This window comes from Accipiter gentilis, chromosome 34 (genome assembly GCF_929443795.1).
Source record: "Accipiter gentilis chromosome 34, bAccGen1.1, whole genome shotgun sequence".
NCBI classification, from domain to species: Eukaryota; Metazoa; Chordata; class Aves; order Accipitriformes; family Accipitridae; genus Astur; species Astur gentilis.
Genome location: NC_064913.1, coordinates 13038991 through 13058302, shown reverse-complemented (window position 1 = coordinate 13058302; position 19312 = coordinate 13038991). Strand labels below are relative to the sequence as shown.

General features: G+C 43.4%; 1 protein-coding gene across 1 annotated transcript in view; it reads right to left on the bottom strand.

Moving 5' to 3' along the window:
• PLXNC1 (plexin C1) overlaps window positions 1–18727 on the bottom strand; it is a 71493-nt gene extending 52766 nt beyond the window's left edge. Inside the window, exons 1-4 of the mRNA XM_049792122.1 lie at window positions 17790–18727; window positions 7572–7694; window positions 6047–6181; window positions 3919–4019 (exon numbers count right to left, since the gene is read on the bottom strand). Coding sequence (XP_049648079.1) covers window positions 3919–4019; window positions 6047–6181; window positions 7572–7694; window positions 17790–18257 — 827 coding nt within the window. The 5' untranslated portion in view covers window positions 18258–18727. The remainder of the gene's footprint in view (window positions 1–3918; window positions 4020–6046; window positions 6182–7571; window positions 7695–17789) is intronic.
• Window positions 18728–19312: the final 585 nt, after the last annotated feature.

The following is a 19312-nucleotide window of genomic DNA, read 5'->3' as shown; positions in this document are numbered from 1 at the left end:
ACAATGTGTTTTCTCTCCAGAAGGAATAACACAAGAATGACTTTCAAGAAAAATATCTACTGCTTTCAAAAATGCCCAAAATAACCCCACAAACCATGGAAACCATAAAGCCATCTTCTCTGTAGATCAAGACATTGGCAACTGGAATGCAGTTAAGCACAAGGTCACTTCCTTTGTGGTCTAACTCAGGAAACTGAGTTCCTGCTGCACAAGAACCTGGTGGGGCTTTGTATCTGAATACATTCAGACCATAACTATACTGTAAGAAATTGGGACTATGCCTGACATATTTCAAACTGTCTGAACTAGGACAAATTTCAGTCTCATTTACACCTCTCTTCGCCTTACTGAGATCACAAAGGTCCATTAGCTCCACAGTTTTAGAACCACAGTGGATGCGATCTGTCATCAACAGATGTGCATAAATCAGATGCTCAGATATGTATGGGTAGGTAGCTCACTGGCAAGGATGCACAGGAGAGAGACATCCTATAGTTTCTGACAGGCTGCAGATCATAATGTTGAAGATGCAAGGCAACACACTTGCAATACTTGGCACTAAATAAGTGTATGCATTTCAGTGACACTAACATTAAAATATTAAAGAAGAAACCTGTTTATAAAGCTGAATATTTAAAACTGTCCTAGGACAAAGTTATTCACCTTCTTAGACTGCCTGAGGAACACAAGCTTGTTTCCCTCATCTACAATGAAGAATCTAAGAGTTTAAAGGCAAAAATGTAATGCCACCCAGGACCCAGGTCATGCTTGTCTTCATGCCAGGAAAAATGTATGTTTTGTTACTCTAAAAGCTGATCTTTAACACTCAAAATGTGCTACAGAGAGCAGTCATTTCATAGGAAGCAGTTGCAAAGCAAGTAGTACAGTGTCTGATGACCCACAGCATGAATTCTCTCAAGTGCCCTGCACAGGCCAAAAGTAACATGAATTCTACTTGCCTAAAGATGAGATTATTTTGTTATATCCCTGTTTTTTAGACAATTGATATTGTTTGCAAGCACATCGGCATGAATATAATAGATAAATATTGTTTGTGAACCACATGGTTCTGAAAATACAGACTCAGACAACTACCAAGTCTGTCTTTCTTAGAAAGGTGGACTGGACCAGACCTTATAGAAGTATGAAAGTAAAAGGTATGAAACCCTAGGATCACATTTCAGACATGCATAGGTATGTGTACTGAGAAAAGCAGAGTCAAGATTTTTTTTAATCTTTCACAGCAAGCTAGTTCTTTATACTACTAAAGATTCCTCTTCACAATTGGAATTGAGTTCCTCTTATTTCATTATGATAACATGATACCTATGCTTACTGGTTCATTCATACTTAAGTCTCTGCTTCACTAATCTTGTATTAGCTACAGATCCTACTGAGTTTTTCCTCTGCCTTGCTAAAGCATACTGATTTCCTCATGTAATAAGAACAGGGTTTCAGAGAAAGTTTTGGCTTCCTTTTCCAAGGCACCAGTCCCTGAATGAAGTCCACAGATGTCACACACACTGACCAAATTCAAAAGTAAATCTGGTCATGTCAGATAACTAAGACATATTGGGCTATTTCCATATGGAAAATACATGTAAAACATCAGTGCCTTGTATTGGAATAATTTCAGCATACTTCAGGTAAACCTGATTCATCTATAGGAAATCTATAAACATTAAGGGAAATCACACAATGCTATGACTAATTGTTTTGAATGATTGTAAGTGAAAAGGAGAATTTATACATTTGTCCCTATGGAAGAAAGAGTAGAAACAGGAACAGTAGAAACATTTTGCTTCATTTTGTTTTCACTTGCAATAACATGTGCAACTTTTTTCATCAAAATACTGGATTTGAGTTCACACCATCTTTAAAATGAAGCACTGCTGGTATGTTTTATTTAAAAAGCGTAATGCATACTTAATATAAAATTTATTTCCCAGTAAGAGTATAAAACTAACATCAAGCTCAAAATTATTATGGAATATATTGCTTTACTGGACATGTATGGACTTTGATTAAAATACTGGCTAAAAACATGTCTTCCTCTTTTTCTAAAGCTTCACTCAGAGGTCTCTCTTCACAAAACCAAATATTTAATGATGCTAACTGCTTAACAATGAAAGATTATGTGGGTGTTGAACAGGATTCATATTATAGTAATTCATTTTTTCACCAAAGGAGTAAATTATTTCTGTTTCAACCAGATGGAAACTTTTGGTGTTTCCCCTCATGAACAGGGGATTTACTGACTAATAACTGTTATTCGCAAACTCTTTATAAGGTAACTAAAAGCCTGAAAAGCTTAGCACTGTAACATATACAGTTTCTAACAAGGTAGCAAAAGAGTTTGAAGAAAACACATTACAGAATAAACACCTACTCTCTTCCAATAACTACCTTTGCAAACACAAAGTAGCAGGTCTTCAGCAAAATCACCTTAACATTGAAATAATCCAAAATGGGTAGTATTAAGCTTCTAAAAGGCAGCTACTAGTGGAATTCCTCAAAAATTAATCTTATAGCCACTTTTGTTTAATGTTTTAATCACTGATGAACTGGCACAAAGCAAGATTTACACTGCCGGCATCTGCTGATGATACAAAGTTGGGAACGTTACCATGCAGAGGAAGATGAGAATATCACACAGGAACACTTGGAGAGCCTTGAAATGGGATGACATTTCAAAGCATAAAGTACAAGAACATGTACCTAGAGCAATAAAAATTTCACAACCCATATGTGTTATAGACTGGAAACTCATCAATTGGAAAGAAAACAAAGTGAAGGACCTGGGGGCATTTATTTGATCATGGATGATTGTGGCCCATCAATGTGATGCTGTCATGAAAAAGATCTTTGTGATCCCAGGACACACTAAGTAAGGTGCTTCCTGGACAGACTGATTAAACACCATTGAGCAAGGCACAGCTGAAATCTCTTCTGGAATACCATGACAGTCCTGGTCATCCTTATTTTAAAAGGATACATAAACTTCACAGAAGGACTACTGGAGTCAGGTTAAGAAAGGAATGTCTTATGTGAGAGAATCTTAGCGAAGTTAGCAGTTTTAGCACACCAAAATGAAAGTGAAAAAAGACTGCTTTCACAAAAACATTGAGGAGTAAGTGTGAAGGAGGGGGAAAACCTATTTAAGCCAAGGCAATGTGAGCACCAGAACAAATTAGTATAACCTGTGCATGAACACGCACATGATGAAAATGAGCAGACAGATTTTAACCAGCAGAAAAATGAGACTCTCAGATAGCCACACAACCATGGCAGGGAGGACAAAAAGCCTATCTAAATTTAGGATGGTCCTTGATTAGTTTATGAGTAGGTTTACATGATGTGGTTGCTTGCAACTGCCAAGTCTAGGCTTGATGACCCAGGAATTTCTCCAGTCCAGGCCAAAGACATACAATAGCTTTCAAACCTGCTTCAAAGAAAGCAGCAAAACTAATGACTCAAATGTGAGGATGAAGTGTTTAGAAAGAAATTCTCCTCTGGCCTAAACCAAAGGCAGTGGTTCCAAAGCAAGAAACTATGAATACTGTAGACAACTGAGCACTCTTTCCCATTCTCACATGCAAGATGCTCCCAGCTATTAAGATGCTTCAAGCCTGAGTATACAATTTTATCTCTCAATCAATCTGGAATTGTAAAACCAAAATAGTTTCTTCTTCTTAGCCCAACATATATTTTATGGGTAGATCTCAAAAATCTGAGAGTTAACATAGTCTTTAAAAGGTGCAGAGCTCCCTTTCACATGACTCACATTTATGGCTATGATTGATTCCATAAAAATTCAGTAGATACAATCTTGATGCTGAATAGCCCCAAGCCAGTCAAAATGTACACTGACTAATAATGCATTGCTTTTATATGAAAGTCTAAAATACCAAAAAATACCTTCCGTTCAAAGAACACCACCCACAGTAGGGATCCTTTGCAGATAAGCATTCTTGCTCGGAAACATATCTACCGCAATTTGCAACTGGTATTCTTCTCACCTAAAACCAAAGAATGCAATGACATACTGAATTAAAAGAACCTCCATAATCAGGGAAATTGAGGGTTACCATTAAAAATCCGAGAGCAACCAAGCACAATCCCTTGGGGGAAGTTTCCTTATGAACTCCCCTCTGCCAGAAGACCTTTGGATAGAAATATGCAGTCTATTTTACACACGCTGTATTTTGCCATCAGATGATGAAACACCTCTGACAATGACAATTTGGTTCTACTGCTCAAAGGCCAGCATAGACAGATTAATGCAAGAAAGACTGATTAGCATAGTGAATTATAGATAACAATAGAAAGGAGGTATATTTTACAAATAATGCTCTGCTTAGCAGAACACCATTTTCCTCTCATCAGAACCAAGATTTTTAAATGATTGATGAAGTTGCATCCAAAAATGCATGCGCAAAACAAAATGCATCTGTGTTTGCATCACCATGTCAGGTTACTGCATGTGCACACTAGAACAAACGCATGCAACTACTTAGCATGCAAGAAAATGCCATTTCAATAAGTAAATATAGATAATTGTGGCTATATTGTATGTAGCTATACTTGTACATTCAGCTCGAATATCCTAGCCAGCCATTTTCAGAAAAGGAAAGGAAAAAGAAAGAGAGAAAGCTGATTACAAATACTGAATACAAATAATGTTATTAATAACAATGTTAATTAATAATCTTAGTAAGAAAAATATTCCTAATTCAAACCATATTTTTTACAAATTTGCAAGAATTAAAAGTTCCTACATTTTGTGAACAAGGATACATGGCTTGCTGCAAAACTGTATTGACTGTTTTTTCCAGCCATATGTTGTAAAATTCAATTTATCTGAAGGTGTGTGAGATAATCGGTTCAGTACCAGCCAACACCACAGACTATCAGCAAGTTAAAAAAGACAGTGTAGAAGCCTTATTTAAGTTCCAAGAGATGATCAGAGAGAAGGATTTATTCCTAAAAGCTGTTGTTCCTCTATAAGAACTTGCTCTTTTACCAAAGCTAAAGAAAATTCAAGTCTTTTCTTCGAATATCTACGTATACTTTTGAATGAAATTTTTATTCCTTCTGCATTTGTGATAGATGGTTCGTATCAGTCAGGAGTTCTCCTACTAACTTACCCACTCTCTCAGACGGCAGGCTAAAATGCTATGTTCACTGCTGGAAAAGTGATTTTATTGTAAATGAAGGTAATCAAGTGCTGGGTGAAATCCTGTCCAGCTAAGATGGACAGCCAGCCCTTATGTTTTCACTGCCATCTTCCCTGCTGCTGGCAAGACAAAGGAATTTGCTGAGTTGATGCTCAGCAGCCCTGCTGCAGGATGTGCTGCAACAACTGCACTGGCTCCTGGGAGCCGCTCTCTGCTTGACATGCAGCTCTGACACGTTTGCTCACATGCAGTAGTTCCCAGTGATTGTTGAACTCCTTGGCCTCACTATGCATACACATTAATCACTTCTGATTGTGTTTTTGGTTTGGTTTGTTTTTAAGCTCTATGCCTAACTGAAGACAATGAGAATTTTATAATTTATTTCAGCAGAACTAAAACTTCAAATCCACCTCTCAAATTAAGAGCTTTCTCCCCATTAGAAACTCCATGACTGACTAGCAAACCCTGGCCTACCAATACCTGGATTTCTAATTCAGAGGAACTCCATCTCCAAAGAGTCTACAAGTTTTGTTTGCTACCTCCAAGCTTGATTCTGCATGATGCCTCCAGGAAAAAGAGAAAGAAAGACCCCCTCGACAGAATGACATAAAATAAGCATGGGATTAAGGGTGTTGCTAGATCATAGTGACAGTGGGTAGCACCATGACAGTGGAAGCTCTTCTGAGCTCTGCAGAAGTGCAGCCCAAACTTAGACAACATAACTAGGTATTAGATGTAAAGTTGGTAACTGCAGTTTGGATATTTAAGGTCTAACTCTGACCCAAACTGATGCTTCACTTATAAAGTGGCAGAAATCCTTAAAGCAGTAGTTCACATGAACTTATGATTTTATTTAATATTGTGCTTACCTTATTGGCAGAGGACAGATAGATGTAGTTATTATCTACTGGATCAAGTCGAAGTTTGGGAAAAATGGGGGTTTCTTCCTTAATTTCATATAAAACTTCTGGGCAATTAGATTCCATATGCTCATTAAGAATAGCCTAAAACACATGAAATCAAGTTATTCACAAGTCCTTTTATTGATCAGTCAGCATTTTAAACAAAAGCCTAGTTTCAGCTACATCAGAGCTTCTGAGATGATTTACTGAGCCCTGATTCACTTCACCTACTGCACTGGCTCTCACACTGCAGAAAGATGGAGGAAAAGATCACCGGAACAGAATTTCAACAAAATCCAGGCCAGACACTTTTTGCACTAAATCTGGCACTGGTTAAGTGTATGAAACGTCCCTCCCACCAAATACATTCCTGACTGACGCAGAAACTCAATGTGGAAGAGACGCCTATATCCCAAAGTCATAATGTGTTAAGTACTCCTATGAATGGAGAAGAAAGTATTAGCCTTCAGAAAACAAATTAACATCCAGACACCTATAACGTAAAAACAAACCTACGCAAGTTACTGACAATTGTCTTTCAGACAGAAGTTTCTTTGTGGCTTCTGTAAGTATGCATCTGAGGTGATACTTCCTTTTCTTACCTTGCCCAACTCTACAGTTGCCCACCACCCTTGGCACAGAATTCAAGAGAACCGGAGACCACAGAAACTTTATTTTGCAAGTTAATAAGAATACCAACATTGATATAAGGTTTTCAATAAACATGATTAAACAAGGGAGATATGTTCATGTTCTCCACTGTGCTAAGCAGACACGGAAGACATCAAGCTCATTTTTCATTACCAAAAGCACAGTGAAATCAAATGGGTTTTCAAGAGCTTTTCAAGCTCTCTACTATATTCCTCTCCAACTGCTTGCTTAATAAAAACAAAAAATGAGAGTCATGCTTTCAGTGTAGACAAGAAATGCACATTCTTCCAAAACCCAGAAAAAAATTAAAGTATAAAAGAGATTTGACTGGATGGTTGAAAAGTTTGGTTATGAGAAAAGGTGACTTTCACTTCCAGGTGATTGACTTAAGTTAGTGTAAGTCAACTATTCAGAACCTAAGGCAAAATGAATCCTGACTTTTCTATCAGACAGCTATTCACATCACATAGATAAGCTAACAAACAGATAAATATGCTTCCAAAGTCTAACAATATTTAATATTTCTACTGGAAAATCAAAGCAAGGTAGGAAACAAAAGACAGAGTAACTGAGAACTCCACAGTCCATAAATTGATACTGTGGGCATTAGCAGTTTAATGAAATGTTTCCATGAATTTTAAGCAGGGTACATAATTGCTTTTGAAAGTTATCTTGCTCTCCAAGTAACAATACAGCAGTTACTTCACAAACAAACAAAAAAGAAATAGAGATTCAGGAGTTTATATCTGTTTATAATACAGTGCCTAAACCAAGAAACATTTACCCACTTGAACACAGCAGCAGCTGATGGAGAAGGGAAGAACTGCCACACTCTTCTTACCTTCAGTAACTGTCCATCATCTGTTCCCAAAAAGAGAACTATCTGATTCAAAACAACTGTGCCATAAACAGCCACTAATCCAGAGTGAATCAAGGTAGGTAATTTCTTGATTGATCGTGCCTCCTGAAAATCAGATGTAAGAGAAAGTTATTACAAAATCATTCACCTATATTGCAAAACATTAAGAAAAAGAAGAATCCCTGGAAATATTGTCAGAGGACTCAACTTTAGACAATATTTTGGGTAACATTTTAATTCTGACACAATTTCAGAGCAACATATCATTGGAAATGGCAAATGAAACTACTTCTTTTTTTTTTATACATGGCAACCGGTCACATCTGTGATAAAGATTACATCTACCGCAGCTAAATCACTGACCTCAGCGGGAAACAGACTTGGCCTAAAAGCAGCAAGTTACTTTGCAACAGAACTTTTCTTTTTTGGGGACATAATGCCCTGGGCTTATTCTGAATTGCCAGTTCTCAATGAAGCCATGCTTTGCCATCACCTGACTGCACCTGCCATGAAGGCTGCAGATATACTCAGCAACTACTTTCAAAGGCATGCAAATATTCTGGAGAAAGGAGGCACTTCAAACACATGGACTCTTTTTTTTTTTGCATGCATGTGTGTGTGTCAGAAAGTGAGGAGCTTCATCGTCCCCTTTCCGGTTTCCTGCTTTACACTAAAGGAAGTTGAGACTTGCGTATTACATAAATATAAAACTGAGATAAAGCAGCATAAAGTTCATGTCAGGGAGAACATAAAAGTACCTGCGAGAACTTTAAAATCAACGTTACCTACAATTCTCTGTCCAAGCTGGAGGAAGTTAAGTGACAAACACATGTAAGCAGGTCATGAAAGAAAACATCATGCAGGAAATCTCAATATCTTGTCGAAGGAAAAACCAAACCAAATAATCCCAACTGTAGATGACCAAGTGCTGAAAGTAAGCCCTGATGTGTGAGAATAAGGTTATTTACCAGGTGAAAGATGGTCTCTGCCCAGACTCCCTACAAGCCCAGTTATCTTCCTACCAAGCAGTATCTCAGTTTTGCAGTCCTGTAATTGCTTTAAGTCAATCTCCATGGCAGATGCTGCCAAAGGTGTGATGCCACCTGCTCTCCAAATGGGTCCAACCCAGCCAAGCTCTACCTCCCCTTCCCTTCTATTAGTATAATGCTTTCCAGCGAGCTTGGTTAAGGAAACGATGTGCCTAGAAAATGGTCTGTAAATCCATCTGCCTACCTACCTAAATTTTCATTTGAGTCATTCTCCTCATCACATGAACATGTGGTTGCACAGATGCCAGTGCTGGCACTAGGGCACAGCAGGCATGGGGACGTGGGAGGAAGAGCTCACATAGGGCCATGACCTTAGGAACAAGCTTACAAAGCCCAGCTTCTCAGCCTCAAGGACGGATTCCTAAACCTACAGAAGCCCTCTGAACGCGAGAACCTATTTCTCTTTAATGCACAAGTCAAAGTGTGAGAGTGGACCATTAAAACTGACATTTTGCAGAAAGGTGGAGGCATTTCTCAAAGTTATGAAGCAAATCCATAACACAGTAACAGCTGAATTCGACTCTTGCATGCTAGGATTCTGGCTTAACCCCAAAAAGTCTTTTCCACACAGAAATATTTTTTTCTGAACTGCAATCCTAAATCAATTAAAATCTTTTTCAGTCATCTGAATTATTTTAATTAGCCTGCAAGAACAGCTACTTGGGGTAAAAGAAGACTTGATTAACTTTCATATTTAAAGATACTATTTTTCTTTCATGCAGCAGGAAGACGACACAGGAATTGTCATGTACTTGCACAGAACTTCAGTAAAACCTACTTAGGCATGAGACTCCAGTACCATGGAGATCTGTTTTAGATATGGGGGGGGAAAAAGTGTTTGCAAGCATTTTAAGGTGGAAAAAGTTAACTCACTTTTTTATTAGATCAGAGGGTAACAAACTCCAGCACAAAGGAGTAAGGAGGTGAAGCTTCCAGGCTTTGATTTCCATCAGAATTAGAATTCTTTTTTTCTGCAGTGCACCGTACAGTAGCGTAAGGAAAACAAACCACCTCGCAGACTCTGTACAATAAGATCACAGAAGAGGGGAGGGCTCACCCAGCCTCTGAAAAGCTTTGCTGCCAGATTTTATTTTGACCCACATACTAGTAAAATAACTAGTGTCATATCAGTGCATCCTCCTCATCTGACTGAAGAACCAATACTGACAAGTGTGGAAGCCTCCTCCCCTCATTCTGTTTGCTAGAGGGAGGGTCAATATGACATTGAGCTAATACAGATAAGAAGAGGGGAAATTTAGACGGTGGGCAGTCACAACAAAAATTGCCTTCTCTCTTTTGCAACCTATTTCTCCAGCTTGCCCATTCCCTCCAGGGTGCAGCTGCTGCTTTCACCCTTCTGTCACCCCTTTTCCACGTGCATTTATTTTTTTAACAAGCCCTTTTACCTCTTCCACTGTGACTAATGGGGTTACAGCACTGTAGGGCCTTCCCAAGCTGCTTCTTTCACAGCTAAATCCATCCTTAAAATGCATTTAGAGTCTAAGCTTCCTTTATACTTGAAGAGTCAGTCATCTCCACCATGATCTATCTGTTGATCCTGTAACATTTTTGGGCTCATACAAAAATAAGAAAAGCAAAAGAGAAGACAATGCTGCTCTAGAAAACCTTTCTTTTTTTTAATTCTTCAGTTCCACCCTCTGTTCTATTCTATAGTCCCCCAAAATTTTCACATGCACAGGTAAGCCTAGGGATCTCCTGAATTAACCTGTATTTTGCTTTTAAGTTCACCTCCCTATGCTGTTTGGTTATTGGCATGAAAGTTATTTATACTCATTTTCTATTTTGCATCTCATTTTCAGATTTATCGCCATACAATTCCAGCTGCATCGGCCATATTCACACTGCTACTTTCGGTCTTGATTTCTTCCTGATTATTCTACATTGCGTGCCTCAGAGGGAAGAGCAGCATTTTTAGCTCACGCAGCACTCAACATATTGCAGCTGGCCAAAAAGTAAAAATAAAGGGTTTGAGCATCAGAGTGAATGAACAGATGCAGCTATACAAAAGGACACAAGACTTGTGAATAGTGTATAGCAACAGTCAACACTGGAACAATACATAGATGTTTTTCCTAGAGGGGAAAATACTTCTGGAACCTCAGTCTTCTTTCTTAACTTCATCACCCTTCAACTTCCTGTATCAATTTTTATTATATCAGAGGGTAACAAACTTAAATATTGGTTCATGCAGCGAGCTTTTATCAGGGCTAAGGAACAAGGAGATGAACTGTTCCAAAATTTTATTTTCATGAGGTTGTTTTTTTTTTTTAATTTGTTGCACTGCATAGTAATGCTAGGTGGACAAACCATCCCAGGCGAGCGGACTGCAAAAAATCAGGGAGGATGACAAGGAAATCAGAGGGTCTTCACAGAGACCTTGCAGAGGCAAGGTCCTGAGCCTCAGGATGCAAGGCAGGAGGGGCAGTCAGGAGCTATGCTTGAACAAGGGGGTAATGGGGACTCCTGGGATGGGGGAGGCTAGAAATTCGTGACTTCTTGCAGCAGCAAAAACACTCCTTCTCCACCCTTGGATCTGAGTTTACAGAATTGATAAAAGTGTCCTAATACCAATGAGGGAGAACAAGCTCCATTACAGAAGGCTTTGAAACCAACTGACCTTGAACAGAGCATTAGCAGAAAGCAAGAGGAAGTGGTGGGTGACCATGGTTGGAGATTCCCTCCTGCAAAGGATGAAGGCACACAACTGCTAAACCGTCATGCTATTACAACAGGTTTCTTTTTTGCAGGGGCCCCGATCCATTACATTGCAGAGAGACTGCCGATGATTCTCCATTACTTGGACCACTACCCATTGTTGCACATCCACGTGGACACCAAAGACATTGCCTAGTACAGGTCAGGACTACAGAACTCTCTGGGCAAAGTGAAGGAGATGGGACCCCAGGCTTTGTTAAAGTGAAGGAGATGGGACCCCAGGCTTTGTTAACCCTATGGGGTCAGTGAAGCATGATGCTCTTCTGGATTTGCTACTCACAAACAAGGAAGAACTGACTTGGAGATGTGATAATCAACGGCAGCCTTCACTGTAGTAACTATGAAATAACCGATTTCAGGATCCTGAGGGTGGTGAGGAAAGAACAGCAGAGTACAGAGCCAGAGACCAAGCTTCAGATTCTTCAAGGAACTGGTTATTGGGATCCCCTGACAGGCAGCTTTGAAGGAAGGTCAGGAAAGCTAGTAAGTCTTTCAGGACAACCTCCTCCAAGCACAAAACTCAGAAGAACAGGCAGACATATCAGGAGATGGCCCCTAGCTAAGCAGGGAAGTCATGATTGAACGACAATGCAGAAAAACAGTATAGAGGAAGTGGAAGCAGGAAGAGGAGGTGGAAGCAGAAACAAGCAACTACAGAGGAACTGCCTGGACATGTAGGGATGGTGTTAGGAAAGTCCAAGCTCACCTGGTGTTGAAACTGGCAAGGGATGTTACGGGCAATAAGAAGAGCTTCTACTACCACATGAGCAATAAAAGAATAAACAATGAAAGTGTGCACCAGCTGCTGAATAAGTCAGGTGATTTACTGACAGTGGATGCAGATAAGGCTCTGAATTCGCCAGCAAGGTCTTGTGGTCCTTTGTATCTACAGAGTTCAAGGAGGAAAGGAACTACCAGTACTGGAAAAGGATTAGGCCAGGGATCTCTTAAGAAATCTCAGCTTATAGAAGTCCCAGGGGAACAAGACGGGTTCTGTAGGAAGGTGCTACGAGACTGTCTGATGACATTGTTAGGCCGTTCTCTCATATTTCAAAAGTTGTAGAGATCAAGGGAAGTCTCCAACAACTGAGTTAAGGCAAATACTGCACCCATCTTCAAAAAAAGACAAGAAGAATGACCTGGGGAAATACATGTTGGTCAGTCTCACTTTTTCCCTGGGAAAATCATGGAGCAAATCCCCTTGGAAGCCATTTCTAGGCACAAGAAGAAGAAAATGACTGGGAAAAGCCAGCACAGATTCATCAAAGATAAATCATGCCTAACCAACCTGATTGCCTTCTGTGACAAAATGACTCGGTTTGTGGAGGAGGGGAGAACAGCGCATGTCATTGACTTTAGCAAGGCTCTTGGCACCACTTCTCACAGCATCCTTGTACCCAAGTTGAGATGTTACGATTCAGACAGTGGGACTACTGGATGGGTGGAAAAACTGGATGGATCATCAGGCTCAAAGGATATTGGTTAATGGTTTTTACTCTACCTAGACACTGCTTACAGGTGGAATTCCTCAGGGAACCTGTCCTGGGACATGTCCTGCTCAGTATCAGTGACCTGGAGGAAGACACTGAAAGCTTCTGGGTTAAGCTTGCGGATGACAACAAAATGAGTTGTCATGATTGAGTGCAGGGCTGCCATTCTGAGGGACCTAGATAGGCTGTAGGAATGGGCCAACAGGAACCCCAAGAAACTCAGCAAGGACAAATGCAAAGTCCTGCGCCTGGGATGGACTAACCCCCTGTACAGACTGGGGAGCAGCTCTGCTGAAAAAGACACAAGGGTCCTGGAGGGCAGTAGGCTAAACAGTGTATCCAGGCAGCAGTGAAGGCTAACAGCATCTTGGGCTGTATCAACAGGAGCATAGCCAGATCAAGTGAGGAAAGTGATTAATTCTTCTTTACCTGGCACATGTTCGATCATGTCCAGGATACTGCACTCAGCTCTGGGACCCTCAGTACAGCATTGATCTTGATAAATCAGAGTGAGTTCAGCAGTGGGCCACTGTGATGGTCAGAGCCCAGAGCACCTGTCCTATGAGGAAAAGCTGAGGGAACTGGGCTGGTTCAGCCTATGGAAGAGACAATTTCAGAGGGACCAGAGAAACAGAGCCAGGCTCTTGACTGAGGTGTATGCATGACAACAAGGGATGACACAAACTGAAACAGAGGAGGTTTCTAGTGGACGGGAGATTAAAAAAAACATCACTATGAGGAGGATTAAGCAGAACAGGTTGTCCAGAGAAGTTGTGCAGTCCACATCCCTGCAGGTTTCAAGATCTGACAGGACAAAGCCCAGAGCAACCTTGTTTGATCTCAGAGCTGACCCTGCTGTGAGCAGGGGGCTGGACTAGAGACCTCCACTGAGGTTCCTTCCAACTTGAACAATTCTGTGATCCCGAGGAAGTGAATCTCTGTTCAAGAGCCCCCAGGCTCTCAAAAGTTTCTGCTAAGAACACCTGGTGAAGCCAAATGACTAAAAGCAACTCTTCTTCTTACTGACAATGTGAGAGTTTGCAAGTCTCCTATGGCTTACTTCTCACACCAAACAGGGATGAACTGAAAATACATTGTAACCAGACAGGAATATTCATTTGAGAAACATTAACTCTAGAAATCTGTCAAACATCAGATGAAATACTAGCAGTCTTGTTTCTGAAAAGAAAAGGAGAACAAGATTTGGCAAATTCACAGTTATTAACTAAGGAAATTGTGAAGAAGATGAGCTTATGTACATGCAGGTTACATTAGCGAGTCCATTAACACATACACCTCGACAGCGCGCATAAGTAGATATAAATCAAAACTAAGAGATGTGTGTATCAGAGGAAAATAAGCTGAATACAAAACTGCAAAATGATTCCAGAGTAGTTTCATCTAAGACACCGTTTGCCTCTTGCTAGTTAGGGATCTTGTCTCTGGGAATCCAGCATTATGTATGTCCAGATTAAACACATCCAACTAGGACAAAATGCTTTGTGCACACTACTGCACAAAAAAACAGAATTAGCTAGTTCTCATAACCAGCAATTCCACAGAATTTGTAGCAGTCACATATTTTTTGATAAAGTTGGTAAGCAAAGATATTAAAAATTACTAATTTTCAATGACAGACTCAAATCCAGCATTAAAACTTAATGCAAATGTCAACTTTGGCCTAAGTAGCAATGCGAGGCTAAAGAGATTACACACCTACGAGTTCCTACAGGATGCGGACCAATTTGATTCCAATCCAGTGAAGTACTCAAGTTCATGCTTAACTTTAAATGCATGGGCATGAAGATGATGGAACTACTTATATGCCTAATGTTAAATATGCCCTTAAGTGCCTTACTGGGTTAGCGCCAGAAAGCTCAGTACCTTACACGAATGAGCACAGAGTAGAACATGCAGCAGTAGCATAGCCGGGATCTCAGGACCACAAATACCTCGGGCTAAGTCCCTCTTGCAGTGTAGTATTAAGAAGCACGGTGCCGACACAGTGCAAATACAAGCAACTGTTTGAGTGCAGACAGGTAAGAGGATGTCTTGCCTGAAGGTAATCAGAATAATTACAGAAATCTGAAGAATGACAAGATCAGAAGGAAAACAAACTGCCACTACTCTCTAACATACTCTAACTATAAACTGTATTCCTGCAGTGAAAAAAAATATTTGTATTTTCATTCCTACATAAACTGACAGTCCGTGTCCGTGATCCATGCACCTCATCACATCACGCCTGAACTCCAGAAGTCAAGCATACCCAGCAAAGACCACTGAGACCCGCAGCACCCTACAACACATTGCATCTGCAATGCAAAAGCGAGTCTGACATTCAGCATGGTCCACCCACCACAAACACCATACAGGTCTTGCACTCCAGGCGATCACAATGCTGCAACACATTCATTTGCTCAGCACCAACACTGTCTTTAAAAGACTGGACTTTAAAGCACACATAAGTACTGTTACTTGCTGCCATTCATACTTACCGTGCTACAATAAACTCGTAAAAGCTCCGTGCTATTAGGCACTCCTTTCTGACCAGAGCCACTGCTAGCTATTGCACACACTTCTCCTACAAGCTGCATGCTGATGGACGTTCTGCACGCCATCTTCCTGCCACTTCCGAAGCCCACACGCTTCTGAGTCCAAGAAGAGCATATTCCACATTTGCAGGGACTCCCATGATTTGGTGAGAGACAGTAGAAGGATCTGGTCTAAAACAACCCAGAAGCAGTAGCATATGGGCCTGTCATCTCCAAACTTACTCTGCAATAGCATAGCCTAACCTTCTGTAGTATAACAAACAAATTAAAGCTGAACTACATGAATTTATTTCTATGTTTATACACCATAAGCACATAGAATTAGCTTAAAAAGGGAGCCTAATTAGCCATGTAATGTTACAGGTCATATTACTACACAACACCCAGATGTCCTGCTGTCTCACAAAATATTAAAATACCACTTCCCTGTCAGTGGTAAACTGTATTTATTATCATGCCAAAATATCATGATTAATGACATCACCATAGTTAAGGACAATGTTAAACAAACAATCCCTTTAATCATTTTTAAGTTGGGATTCTTCAGCATAGTACACAAATATAATCTACTTTTCCAGGAGGGATGAGCCTTTTGGGACACGAAAGTAACTTTGCAGTCACAGGAGTCTGATCTGAATCAGACCAATCTTTAAACAAGTGGATCATTGATTTTTAATGCTGAGGCACTGGGAGGCAATGAGAGGAACACTGGTCAGAAAGGAATACCTGCCTCACCTTACCTGCGTTATGTTACTCTATGAAATCCATGGGGCTCTTCTGCAATTTCTAGCATGAGGCTTTGGAAAGTGTTTACAAAGGATCTGCTGCCCAGGGAAATTTCTTCTTTTTTTTTTGTGTGTGTGTTTTGCAGGCTCGAAAAGCACCTCACAAAGAAACTCCATGAGTAATTAGGAACAAAGAATACAAATTAAAAATCCAACTATGGGTATTTTGGGATGAGGATGAGATTTCAAATTCATTCAGCAAGTTTGCCTTGTGAAAGCACAGAAATCATGCAGTAAGCTATAAACTGGCACTGGAAATCAAAGGATTGGCTCAGGCTCCGTTGCAAGAGTTTCACTATTTACTTCAGCACAGTTGTTTCACCCACATACGGGGTTCTCATTCATAACTACATCCTCTAACACTGGCAATAGACTCGCAACTCAGTAGGGAGATGAGCAGACTGAATCACACATCCCCTCTGGTAGTTTGTATTTGGAAGCATCTCGACACTGTGCTCTGCTATGGGCTAGATTTGGGAAGCCAAGGAGCAAGAGTAAATCTACCACAATTCTTTCAAGAGGTTTCCAACAAACTCTCATCATAACACAGCAAGGATTCAGGGGTTAAGCTGCAAAGTCCCTGGATGGTGGGGGAACTGCAGAAGCCCAGGGCTTGCTTTATGATGGCTTGTTTGATCCCCTACGGTTCTCCCCAATACTTTTCATGTTGTTCCTTTTGCCACAGCTCTGAAAAGACTTCTGAGTGTGACTTAAAAGCATGGACAGGCCTTGGAAAAGCACCTTCTTCACCTGAATTACATTTTTAGCTTCTTGAATTTCATTTTTAGTTCATTTCTTTACTAGCTACCAAGGCCACAGCCAAGCCGGCAGCCTTGCCCATCCTGTCCTCCATCCTGCCCAGCTCACCCCTCAAGAAGAGGAAGAAGCTGAAGATGTAACGCAACAACGAAGACTTATCTCCTATTGTCATCTGCTGTGCATACGGGTTGGGGGGGGGGGGGGGGGGAGCTGCTGTGAGCCCTCTCGCGCAAGGCCAATCCTGGCAGGTTTGGGAAACACCTACCACTGAACAAGCAACCATAAATAACTAGTGAGCAACGGGGATAACAACGCACACAGCCCAGTGCACAGGAGTCAATTTGATGGGCTTTTTTTCATTTCTGATGTAGCTGCAATGACATGAGATGTGAATGCACAGAATAAGGTAGGAGATGTTTTATCTAGGCTGTACGGAAAATACAATGAAGTATGACTAATCCTTAGCAGATAAAGGGCGCACTGAGTGAGGAGCCCTAGACTCAGGGTTGACCCAGGATGCCCTCAGGTGTTCCCTCAGACGCGTCTTCCCCGAGAGGTAGGCGGGAAGGACGCTCCAGGATCTGGTAAGGGATCAGCTTTTTAGAAACAGAAAGTGCTGGAGAAACCACTAGGGCTGATGGAGCCAGGGCTGGTGTACAAAGCCTGGGAGGGCTCTGAAGTTCTCTGCGAACTTCAGGTGCCTTCAGGCCAGGGACACCCCACGCACCAGTCATGCACAGCGACACCAGCCAGAACAACAACAACAACAACAGTGTCAAGAACGGCGTGCAGGGCGAAAGCTTAGCAAAACGATGCCCAGACTTACGCAGCTCTTGCCGTTCATGACGAAGTGCGTGGACGCGCAGGCTTGCTCCTTCATCTCCTCCATCCCGAAGATGCAGACGGCGGTGGTGTTCCAGGCCGTGATGTTGTGGCTGTGGTGGAAAACGCCCACCCACCAGCCCTGCTCACCCCGGCGGACGAGGCTGGAGGAAACGATGAGGCTCCTGCACCCGCAGTCCAAATACACGTGCCCTTGCAAAGTAAGGCCACCCTCCGAGGGGCGCAGCTGGCGCAGGACGGCCATGCTGGGCGGCTCCGTGCCGTTTCCAAACTTGGCCTTCAACCCGTAGTAGGGAAAGAAGAGGTGATCCCCCCACCGGAGCGCGTCGACGAAGTGCAAAGGCTCCTCCTTGCGCTTAATGATGCCCAGCTCCTCCTTGGACTCCAGGTTGTCCATGCTGCGTACCGTGATAACGGTCGCCTCGTCCGACTCGGAGGGCTCGCAGCCCATCCGGAGCCTGTAGGGTCTGGCCGAGTAGGTGGCCGCCACGGCCAGGTACCAGGCGCCGGCCAGCTGGAAGACGACGCCGGCGGTGGAGCCGTCGGGCAGGCAGCTGACCACCTCGCTGCGGTTCAAGCGCTGCCGGTAGGCCGGCTGCTCCCACACCTCGCAGGTACCTTCCTTCTGGGTCCAGCCGGCCAGCAGGACCCCCTTCCCTCGGGCTTCTTCGTAGGGCAGCAGCAGGTTGCTTCGCACCCCGGGGGGCTCCCCGCAGCTCTGCCCCTCCGCCGCCGGCACCACGCGTCGGTGGGGCCGCAGCTCGGGCCGCAGCTCGTAGAGGCAGCTGCCGCCCGCCACCAGCACGCCGCCGCCGCTCACCTCGATGTTATCGATGGGGGCCCCCGGTAACTCGAAGCTCTGGGGGCCGCCGGCGCCCGCCAGCGCCGCCAGCAGGGGCAGCGCCCAGCTGAGGGCGGGCGGCGACGCCGCCGCCGCCATGGGCGCGGGCTGGGCTCGGCTCGGCGGGGCGCCTCAGGCGGCGGCGGCGGTAGCGGGCGGCGGGCGCTGCTGCGCCATGCTGCGCGGAGCGGAGCCGGTGTGAGGGGAGGGGGGGGGGGGGGAAGAACGACCAGGCGGGCTGCCGCCGCCGCCGCTTCTCCCTCCTCCGCCGCGGCCGGGCTACGCGCGGGCGGGGAGTTCCTCTTTCGGGGCGGGGAGGAGGGGGGTGCCTTTATAGGAGAGGTGGGCCGGGCTCCTCCGGGAGGGCTGCCGTGCCGAGCCACCTCGCCGCCGTGCGCCGCCGCTCCCCCTCCGCCCCGCCTCGCCTCGCCTCGCCTCGCCCGCCGCGGGAGCCCACCTCGGCCGCCGGGCTGGGCCGGGGGCGGCCCCTTCGCCGCGGCTTGGCGGGACGAGGAGGTGGCGGGGGGGGCAGAGACCCGCCTCGCCTCACGTCGCCTCAGGCGGGCCGCCCCGCCGGGGCAGCGGTCCCTCCGCAGCGCCCCGTCACTGACTGGGGTGGGGGGGGGTGGGGGGGGAGAACGGACCCCTCCGGGGCACCCGGGGGC